Source organism: Gossypium hirsutum, chromosome A06, assembly GCF_007990345.1.
Source record: "Gossypium hirsutum isolate 1008001.06 chromosome A06, Gossypium_hirsutum_v2.1, whole genome shotgun sequence".
Taxonomy (NCBI): Eukaryota; Viridiplantae; Streptophyta; class Magnoliopsida; order Malvales; family Malvaceae; genus Gossypium; species Gossypium hirsutum.
In genome coordinates this window covers 15,780,490-15,791,013 of record NC_053429.1, presented here as the reverse complement: position 1 = coordinate 15,791,013, position 10,524 = coordinate 15,780,490, and the positions used below count along the sequence as shown (strand labels likewise).

At 35.7% G+C, this 10,524-nt stretch overlaps 2 protein-coding genes across 7 annotated transcripts; one reads left to right on the top strand and one right to left on the bottom strand.

Annotated features, from left to right (window-relative positions):
- The first annotated feature begins 879 nt into the window (after positions 1-879).
- On the top strand, positions 880-6,720 carry LOC107962752 (polyprotein of EF-Ts, chloroplastic). Of its 6 annotated transcripts, none has more exons than XM_041115207.1 (6): positions 1,016-1,143; positions 1,247-1,300; positions 2,190-3,900; positions 4,433-4,690; positions 5,021-5,732; positions 5,821-6,720. In XM_041115207.1, exons 3-6 carry the CDS (start codon positions 2,256-2,258, stop codon positions 6,452-6,454), a joined length of 3,249 nt encoding a protein of 1,082 aa, XP_040971141.1. In that variant the 5' UTR covers positions 1,016-1,143; positions 1,247-1,300; positions 2,190-2,255; the 3' UTR covers positions 6,455-6,720. The 6 variants fall into 6 exon arrangements, with proteins under 6 accessions (XP_016754734.2, XP_016754736.2, XP_016754735.2 ...); XM_041115205.1 differs by having other exon boundaries at positions 5,018-5,732; XM_016899245.2 differs by lacking the exon at positions 1,247-1,300 and having other exon boundaries at positions 880-1,143; positions 5,018-5,732.
- A 225-nt stretch (positions 6,721-6,945) lies between these two features.
- On the bottom strand, positions 6,946-10,009 carry LOC107962753 (rRNA N6-adenosine-methyltransferase METTL5). The gene is made up of 9 exons (XM_016899249.2): positions 9,646-10,009; positions 9,481-9,537; positions 9,276-9,373; positions 9,075-9,144; positions 8,820-8,868; positions 8,260-8,348; positions 8,124-8,171; positions 7,580-7,639; positions 6,946-7,314 (listed from the first exon to the last, which is right to left on the bottom strand). Exons 1-9 carry the CDS (start codon positions 9,703-9,705, stop codon positions 7,204-7,206), a joined length of 642 nt encoding a protein of 213 aa, XP_016754738.1. The 5' UTR covers positions 9,706-10,009; the 3' UTR covers positions 6,946-7,203.
- Between the last annotated feature and the right edge of the window lie 515 nt (positions 10,010-10,524).

The following is a 10,524-nucleotide window of genomic DNA, read 5'->3' as shown; positions in this document are numbered from 1 at the left end:
CCCCAAGATGAATAGAATAGTTAATGTTTTTTTTAACTTTATTGACATTTCATAAAGTGGATAGCATGTAAATATTTAATTAATTTTTTAAAATTTAAAAATTCAAAAAAAATTAAAAATTATTTTTAAAAATTAAAGTAATTAAAACTATTAAAAAATATATAAGCATTATAAAAATATTTTAAAAAATTAAATTTTAAAAAAATTAATTAAATACGTACGTGTCATCTACGTGGCAATCAACGTATATGCCACGTTAATAAAATTAACAAATGTTAATTTTTTTATCCATTTCAAGATGATCTGACAAATATACAAATCTAAGGATTAAAATATGCAAAAAATTAAATAAAGAACTAAAATAACTTTTTTTTATAAAATCGGAGAGAAAAAATCATTATACCTTAAAAATTTTACACTATACTAATAAATCACACTACTCAATTGGTTATATTTAAATCCAATTCAACTCCATATGATAAAACTGAATGTGTTAATTTTGTCATTTTTATTTATTTATAAAGGATAGAAGTAAAATTGTTAATGAAGTCTTAGTGTGATTGGTGTAGACATTGTTATTAGTGCAAAAGATTATGAATTTAAATGTATAGAAGTTCATTAGACTCTTATTTAATAGTTGGATGGATAGAATCAAATTCAATATTGGTATTAGCTAACACAATTTTATTTTTTACCAATCCGTTGAAGGTAAAAGATGGTATTTACTCTCTTATTCTCACCAGACAGTGATTATTTTGTTTTCTGAGAACCCATTAAAAAGGGTCATAGGTCCAATTTTTCTAAGTGAAAAATAAATGAATGAAATTTGAGGTCCAAACCAATTCGGTATCTAATACCAAAGCTATGGGTTTAGTCTTTGGTCCAAACCAACGCAAGTCCACCTTAACCAATCAAAAACTAAAGGCTGAGAAAAAAACTCATATGCAAGAGCCAAGATGAGCCCAAATTCTTCATCGTATTTATTTCATTTCAATTTTTTATTTAATTTTATATATCCATGAAGAAAGCCTAAGATAAGGATTTAAAGCCCCACCTTTCGTTCTTCTTCATATGATGAATAGCCTCTATCACCAAACAACACCTTGGGTTTTTCTCTGATAGTAAGCTTTATCTCTCAAATAGGTATAGTTTTTACTTGGTCATAAGCTAACGGGTCATTGTTTTTGAAGTTAACTTTTTGTTTTTCTGCCACTTACTGATATTGGGTTGTTGTTAATTTTCCCAGTTTTGGTTCTCTTTAGCCAGAGTTATGTGACGTATGGATTTTTATGGTGTTTTGGTAATGAATCTGCTTTGCTTGTTTAGTTAATTGGGAGGGAAATGTTGGCTTTTATTTTGTGAGTGAAAAATTCTATTACGTATAACGGTGACAATAATGTGTATTAGACAATCCATTTATTTAAAACATAATAAAGAATAAAAACAGTGAAGAAATGAAATTTTAATACGGAACTCATCTATTATATTAAGCTAGAATTACGGTTAGTTTTCATCCAAGTGTTTTATTGGTTCATAATGAACTTTATAAGAATTGCTTATTGATAGGTGCTGCTACTTCATAGAATCTTATTCAAATGCACAATGTTATAGTTTGGATATTATTTCTTTCCCCTTTAGAAGGAAAAGAAGGAAAAATTGTTAAATCTCTTTTCTGTTTGTAGTTGACGTTTTTATCTGAAGGTACAGATTTTTCCCAGTTGCTAGAACTTTTATATGAAAGAGTTATCTGTGTGTTGCGGCTCTGAATTTTTAACATAGGCCAAATAGGCACAAAACATGCCTATTTGAGAATTTGGAATATGAACTCCCCAAGTCCTAATGCTTTGTGAAATATCTATGACAAACAAGGTAGATTATTATCTAAATCAGTCTTTAATTTCAGGAATGAATATATGGAAAATAGCTAATAAACAGGTACAACCAAGTATGCCTCTAGTATAACGCCCTTAGTTGAACATGAAAATTAGATTTGCATGAAAAACTTAAAATCACCGGAATAATGCCTGGGATTGAAATATCTGCTTGGTGAACTAAATTACAGTTTCTTTCTGTATTTATAGACGATGTTAGTGAAATTGGTTTGAGTATGACTGTTTCTAGGACATCTCATGCCTTCTTGCAAACTTGGGAAATTTATGTTTTTGAGTATATCATTCATGTTCTTGTAGGTGAAGATACAGATGAAAAATCTATTTTAGTGTAGACTGTAATTTTCACTGTTCAATCAAGTCAGCATGACTCCTGTGATCCCATATTCTGTTAGCAACATTACATTCATCCCTGGAGCTGCCTGTACAGTAAGGAAGAACACTAGTTTGACAAGATGCAGTTCATCAAGGAAACACACGAGATATGCTTTACCCTCTCAGAGATTCATCCTACCTCTATCAACCTCTGTTACTTCATTTCGAAAATACGGAACAGGGTATGCCTTACATGGAAAACTGGGAATTTGTTTATCAACCGCAGGGACTGATGTGGCGGTGGAGGAATCTGATTCTTCTGTGACAAAAGTTTCCAGTGGAGGATCCGAAATACCTTCAGATGCCGTTGAAACAAGTGAAGATTCGACTAGCCAACCAGATTCTACTCCTCCAACTCAATCAAAACGAGCAAGACCTGTTAGGAAAAGTGAGATGCCACCTGTAAAGAATGAGGAGCTTATTCCTGGTGCAATGTTTACTGGGAAAGTACGATCAATCCAACCATTTGGTGCTTTTGTTGATTTTGGAGCTTTCACAGATGGACTGGTGCATGTTTCCAGGTTGAGCAACAGCTTTGTTAAGGATGTTGCAAGTGTTGTTTCTGTTGGACAAGAGGTGCAGGTGAGGTTAGTTGAAGTAAACACTGAGAATGGGAGGATATCTCTTTCCATGCGTGAAAATGATGATGCTAGTAAGCGCCAGCCACGGAAAGATGGTCCTGCCAGTACTGATAAGGCAAGGCCTTCCAGGAAGAATGCTTCAAAGTCCAGCTCAAAAAAAGATTTCAAAAGCTCAAAATTCGTCAAGGGACAAGAACTAGATGGCACGGTAAAGAATTTAACTAGGTCTGGTGCTTTCATATCTCTCCCCGAGGGGGAAGAAGGATTCTTGCCCCAATCAGAAGAAGCTGATGACGGACTTATGAGCATGATGGGGAACTCATCACTGCAAATTGGCCAAGAAGTCAAAGTTCGTGTGCTGCGCATCACAAGGGGACAGGTAACCTTGACAATGAAGAAAGAAGAGGATGATGACAAATTGGACTCACAGCTTAGCCAAGGTGTGGTGTACACTGCAACAAATCCCTTTATGCTGGCTTTCCGTAAGAATAAGGAGATTGCTGCATTTTTGGATCAGAGAGAAAAGGCAGAGAAAGTAGAGGTTCAACCGGCAGCTAATGTGGAGACAACCACTGTCTCTACTGAAGTGGATGAAACAGTGGTACAGGAAACAGATACAATAGCTGAGATTGTGAACAAGGATGAGGAAACTGCAGAGAAGGAAATAGATGACAGTTTTGAAGCGTTGTCTCCTGAACGTAGTGGACAAGTTCCTTTGGCGGATGTGGTGGAAAGTGATCAAATAGCTGGATCATCTGGAGAAGTAGTTGACCAAGTGACTTCCGAAAATTCAGTTGATGAAGAGTCTACACAAAAAGATGTAGTACAAGAGGAAGCTCCCCTAGCTGAGGATGAAACATCGGTTGCTGCATCAGTTCAGGAGGAACAAATCGGAAGTATTCCCGAAGAGCAGGTAGAAACACCTCTAGCTGAGGCTAAAACTCCCTCTGCTTCATCTGTTCAAGAAGAAGAAATTGGAGCTGTTCCGGATGAAAATGGCAATGTTGCCAGTTCAGTTGTACAACCAGATGTTACTGATCCCAAAGATGCCGAAGGTAGATAACCATTACACTGCTAGCAATCCTATTCTGTGAGAAATTCATATCCTATTTTCGTTATTCTGCACAAAATGATAATTGCAAACGAAGTATCTGTGGTTTTGCGTACATACACAGAACAAACAGACATGTAATTACTGTCTGATTTCTGCAATATTAATGAGGGCAAAAAGTCTATTTTTAGACTGTTTCTTTTCTAAAAGGGATACAACTCAGAAGTTCTCTATTAAATGAATAGTTGCTGAGTGAAAAATAACCTTTTATAATGTACTTTTTTTTTTCTTGAGCCGCTTTAGAGTTGACACATATCAACTTCATTAGTTCATTTCCTTCTTTCTTTTGTCAATGTTTGAGGAGTAAGTTTTTAATGCAATAGATGACTTGTGTCATGTCATAAAGTTGTCGTTTCTAACTAAGCAATGGTTCTATGTGGGAAACAAAGAGTTAAAGAGTAATTGAGGATATGTTTTCTTAGTTCATTTTGTTTTACATCTATGTATTACTATTTCTTTTTGCTGATTTTGCGCAGATACAGTGGAAAACGAGGCAGGTCCTGATCCACCTCAAGAATCAGCTGATGATCAGATTAAGTCTTCAGGAAGTGAAGCAGTTGAAGAAGTAGAAAATCAACCCGAGGATACCAAGGATGAAGTGCAAATAGAGACACCAGTTTCTAAGGATGAAATTCCTTCTACTTCTGAAGTTGAAGAAGCAGACTCTGCACCTCAAAAGAACGACGAGGTTACTGATTCAAATGGCTCTATGTCCAAGGAAAATGTGACTACAGGTTTATACTTTCATTTTGACAATTTTCTACATATTAAATGCATCTTATAAACTTTGAGTTAGGCTCTAATCCAAAATGGAAACTTTAAAGCTGTAAAATTGTGTTGTTTGTCTGTACTTTTCAATATGAATATATACTTAAATGATATGAGATAACCACTTGATATATAAGAACCCCAAAGTCAAAACACTTTTAATAAAATATTATGCCAAGTCAAATACAACATTCAATTTTGATTGATGGGGATGTCTGTGTTGAGGCATTTATGATATTTATATTTTTGAGACATTATGTATTCCTCTGTTACTGATTCATATGCATTAACAGCAGCAACTATATCACCGGCTCTAGTAAAGCAGCTCCGTGAAGAAACTGGAGCAGGAATGATGGATTGCAAGAAAGCACTCGCAGAGACTGGTGGGGATATTGTTAAAGCTCAGGAGTTTCTCCGCAAGAAAGGCTTGGCAAGTGCGGAAAAAAAATCCAGTCGAGTCACTGCTGAAGGAAGAATAGGTTCTTACATTCACGATAGCAGGATTGGTGTCCTAGTAGAGGTTAACTGCGAGACAGATTTTGTCTCACGGGGTGACATTTTTAAGGAGCTTGTTGATGATCTAGCCATGCAAGTTGCTGCTTGCCCTCAAGTACAATATCTTGTTCCAGAAGATGTTCCTGAGGAGATTGTAAACAAAGAAAGAGAAATAGAGATGCAAAAGGAAGATCTCTTATCTAAACCAGAACAGATTAGATCAAAGATTGTTGAAGGACGGATACAGAAGAGAATTGACGAGTTGGCTTTACTTGAGCAACCCTACATTAAGAATGACAAGATGGTGGTGAAAGATTGGGTAAAGCAGACTATTGCAACCATTGGAGAGAACATAAAAGTGAAAAGATTTGTGAGGTTCAATCTTGGAGAGGGGCTGGAGAAGAAAAGTCAGGATTTTGCTGCTGAAGTGGCTGCCCAAACTGCTGCAAAACCCATTTCTTCCGCTGGAAAAGAGCAATCGACTTCAGTGGAAGTCAAGGAAACTGATGAGAAGTAAGTTGCTGTTTTCCATGGCTCTAATTTGTTACCAATCCATTATCATTTCTTTAGGTTGTTTATATACACCCATTTCTCTTTGCAGACCAAAAGCAGCTGTCTCCGCCGCACTTGTTAAACAACTACGTGAAGAAACAGGAGCCGGGATGATGGACTGCAAGAAAGCTCTGTCTGAAACCGGAGGTGATCTTGAGAAGGCTCAGGAATACCTTAGAAAGAAGGGCCTATCAACTGCTGACAAGAAATCCAGCCGGCTCGCTGCTGAAGGCAGTATTGGTTCCTACATTCATGACTCGAGGATTGGTGTACTAATTGAAGTCAACTGTGAGACCGACTTTGTTGGTAGAAGTGAAAAGTTCAAGGAGTTGGTTGATGTCCTAGCAATGCAAGTTGTGGCCAGTCCACAAGTGCAGTTTGTATCCATTGAAGACATTCCGGAGAGTATCGTGAGTAAAGAAAAAGAGCTGGAGATGCAAAGAGATGATCTCGCATCTAAACCAGAGAACATTAGAGAGAAGATAGTGGAAGGCAGAGTTTCAAAGAGGCTTGGAGAGCTTGCCCTTTTGGAACAGCCCTTCATTAAGGATGACAGTCTGTTGGTTAAAGACTTGGTAAAGCAAACTGTTGCAGCACTTGGAGAGAACATAAAAGTCCGAAGGTTTGTTCGATTTACACTTGGAGAGACAACTGAAGATACCAAAACAGGAACTGAAGCATGAGAAAAGGAGCTTCCATTGGCATCCAGTGGGAGTAATGGAGGTAGGAACTAATTTTGGACGAGAGAATAACTTGATTCTTTTTTGTAGTGGCCTTCATTGTATGCTTTAATTGGCCCTTAAAGCTTACTGTTTGATCTTGTAAGTTGAGAACTGTTTCTTCAGTTTATTTGTGCAAAATGGAAATACTGAGATAAGCGAGGAATTATTAAATTAGCTAAAAAGCTGGTCTGTAATTCTATTTTACACGAATTTTTCATTGTTTCTAAGAGTACTTGTGTCAAAATTATTTACTCTCAACTCAACATGATATATAATATAATAAATGAGTTCGTATCAGACATGCTTTTAGGTCTTAAAACACATATTGGAAGCATGCCCAAATTAACATGCATTATAGGGTGTCCAAACTTGCATTGGAGACATACCCATATCATCCCAGGCAAAAAAAAAAAAAATGCAAACAAAATTGTCAAAGACATGCGAGAACAAAGTATCTAAAACTTCCCAGGTTATCAAAGCATCTGATACATAGAGATTTGATCATGTGTTTCATACTAACAAAAAATAAACAAGAGTCGTAGGGCGTTATCATCAACTATAATGCTAAGTTGTATCTTTGAATCTGTTTCATCCTAATCAACCACACCAGTGACCCCAACCTAGACAGCAGTTGAATGAGGATCGATCTTTACGAATGATTAACTGCGTTATATGTGCTTCATGCATGGTCTCAAAGTGCACTTCGGCAGCTAATTGTCCTTTACCTGACTCCTTTTGGGTACAAATCGCCATAGATCTACAGCAATATCTACCTCCTTTTTCTTGTGAAACTTGTATAGTTGAGGAACATCAAAACGGAGCTGGAGATAGATTGGGGGAGTGAGATTGGGATAAGAGAAGACAAAACAGCAATAAGGCAAATATTTACTGAAAAATAGAGTAACAGCAATTTGGCAGCATTAAAGAAAAAGAAACACACACACACACATGCCCAACCCCAGACCATTCTCACAGCTTATCGGCAAGCCATCCAAATAATCTCCTCTGAGAATGTGTATGCACGGTGACAGCATTTTATGGTTCATAAGAGAAATGTAATCAGATTGAGAAGCTAGTTTTACCCACCTCACACAAGACCTCAGCGCTGCTAGCATTTAAGTCCCTCAAGGAGGTCCTTTTGATATACTACAGTGAAGAAAAGATAAATTATCACAATTCTTAGTCATGTTAAAATCCTTATGCAAACAGAACAGGTAACTGATATGCCTTGGCATAGAAGAAATAGACAACATGAGACAAATCCATGAGATATTACAACTGAACCAAATGAATAATGTTGCTAATTAGCAAGCAAATATACGGAAGTAGAAAAGACAGTTTTGATAGTATAACCATAATCCATTGAAGATAATTATGAGCAAAATACTAATTTCTCTACGATAAGGTGATTACTGTGTACTCCATAGGGTAGAGGAAACTATTGAGTACATACAAAAAGATAAACTAATACATGAAATAGCAGAGAAGGAACCTTTGTCAAAGTTAATGAATAGTTAATTTGCTATTTTAGCTTTAATTCCGACACTTACAGAAAATAAATCAAGGGCACAGCAAGCATTACTAATATATTCCTATTCAACTAGTAGAAAATTCAAAGCAAATTACTTACATCTCTCGTTGAGGTCTTATGCAAGGAATAAACAGCTTGAGAAGCTACCTGACACAGACACAATGTGGACAATATGCCTATTAGATCCAAAATAAAAAGGTGGACTGAAAAATCTTGATTCTGTGACTAGCTTTACCTTCAATGCCACAAATAGAAAATCCATGTCAATACCCTTCTTTCGAGTTCCAAATGGAGGATTCATCACAACAGTATCAACAATTTGACCTAAACATGGAGTGAAACCATAAGATGAAGAAAGAAGTCACAACTTAAGATTAAGAAACAGTCTATAGAACATTCATGCTATTTTAAACTTATAACTTTCCTACTATCTTTCTCTTGATTGATTCAGTATACATGAGATAATGGCCAGAAAGTAACAGATACATTCAATTTATTGCATCTTCCATGTGAAAATATATTGACGTCAAAGAAGAAACAAATTGAATTATCGTAATGCCATGTCCCAGGCATGAAAATGACTAGCTATACACTTTCTATATATTTGATTACCCAAAAAATTCCTCCGTGCCAGAGAAACACTGCTGTCTGCAAACTAACCATAGATTCTATAGCTTACAGAGGGTAGCTTTTCCATATCATTATTAGAATGACTGGTAATATTTTCCAGGAAGAATCAAGTATTCTGGAGACACCGAGGGATAGAGAGGAAAAGAGAGGGGAAGGAACTATTACCTCTCCATCCTAGGTTACTGATGTCACATTGAACAAAATCTATGTCCAACTGCAGTTCAATTAAGAAAGCAACATAAGGAAGATATCATAAAACATGTAAATTACTAAGCAAATAATGAAATTAACTTGGTGATATAAAAAGTGAATAGCATAGAGAGACAGGTAAAGGAGAAAAAGATGTCAGAATTTTGTGACTCGGGCCAATACAAGCTCTAGACTTTACTACTACATCAAAATCAATAAAGAGGAGAGCACCTCAAGATCTTCTGCATTCATTGAAGCTATTTCAAGAGATTGAGGATCAATATCAATGCCAATAACCAGCCTATTCCACGCAACAAAACGCCCACATTAAACAAATACAGATAGTTTTCTTCTTTGTTCTGTTTCTCGAATTCAGGTCAAGGAATTAACAAAGACAAGGGAAGAAACAATGAGAAAAAAGGGTTTACTTACTCAGCACCCAAGAGAGCTGCAGCAGCACCTAGAGTGCCACATCCACAACCAAAATCTGCTACCACTTTGTTGCTAATATCATCAAATGAATTCTCAGCCTAAAGAAAGAAAAACCCAAAAACAAGAAACAAGGAAGAAAAAGCTCAATACTACCCACTAGTCATTAGCACGTGTATAGGGGAAATAAAAGAAGATTACTGCGTACAGTGTAAAGCAAGCGAGAAGCGATATGAGGTCCAGTTGGGTACTGTTCCAGCTCCACCTGCATTGAATAAAACAGAACCCACCACAAGCAGATTCGATAACTACTTCCATATTAACAAATTTCGAGTTTCTTTTTGGGGGGAATGAAACAAACGGAAAAGAAGACCTTTGGGGTAGTGAATTGTTGAAGATCGCCTAAGAGGGTTTCTAGTTGTTTCAGCTTCATTCTTTGCTTTTATAGGAACCCCTTTTAACAAATAAAAGTAGAGATGAGAAGAATAAAAAATCCTTCCCCTTCCTGCTGATGCTACTTCTTCTTCTTCTTCTTCTTTCTTTAATAAGCCAAACACCCCTTATGTTAGGATATACTGGAATTTCAGGTTTTGAAATTACAATACTAGGTTTTAAAGTGGGTGACTTACATGTATATGCTGATTTTTTTTTTTATTTATTTCATAAAGCCTGCTGAAATCTATAGGTCGCCTTTTCACCGTTGTGTTTTTTCCTTAGTTATGAGTTAGATTTCTCTTAGATTTCTCTCCTTATATTTCATTTTTTATTTCATGTAGTTTTATGCTTAAGTTCTAAGTTTGATTAATTAAAAAAAAATTGTAATAGAGGAATTGAACTCAGGACTCAAGGACAAAAGCAGTAATATTTAACTATCTAACTAAAAGAATTAAATTGTAAATATTTAGTAAAAACGTGTCTTATAGGACGCGTTTTCAGTTGACGTGGCTGAAAGCATGTCCTGTAAAATGCATTTTCACTGCCACACAGTGAAACGCGCACAAATTGGTAAATTTTAAAAATTTCAGTACACTTTCTCAAATTTTTTTAGCATATATGCAAAAATTAGCCTTTTAAAGGCTTTTCCATTTTCTTTTTTCTTTATGCAAGGGAAATTGGATGCTTTTAAGTTTGGTACTAGTCACTAAATTATTACTATTTTTCTTATCATCAGTTGGAAAAATCTCATTTTGAAAACGGTTTTTTTGTATAGTAAAAAAATAAAATTTTGAAATCAATCTTGTTTGTGATATTT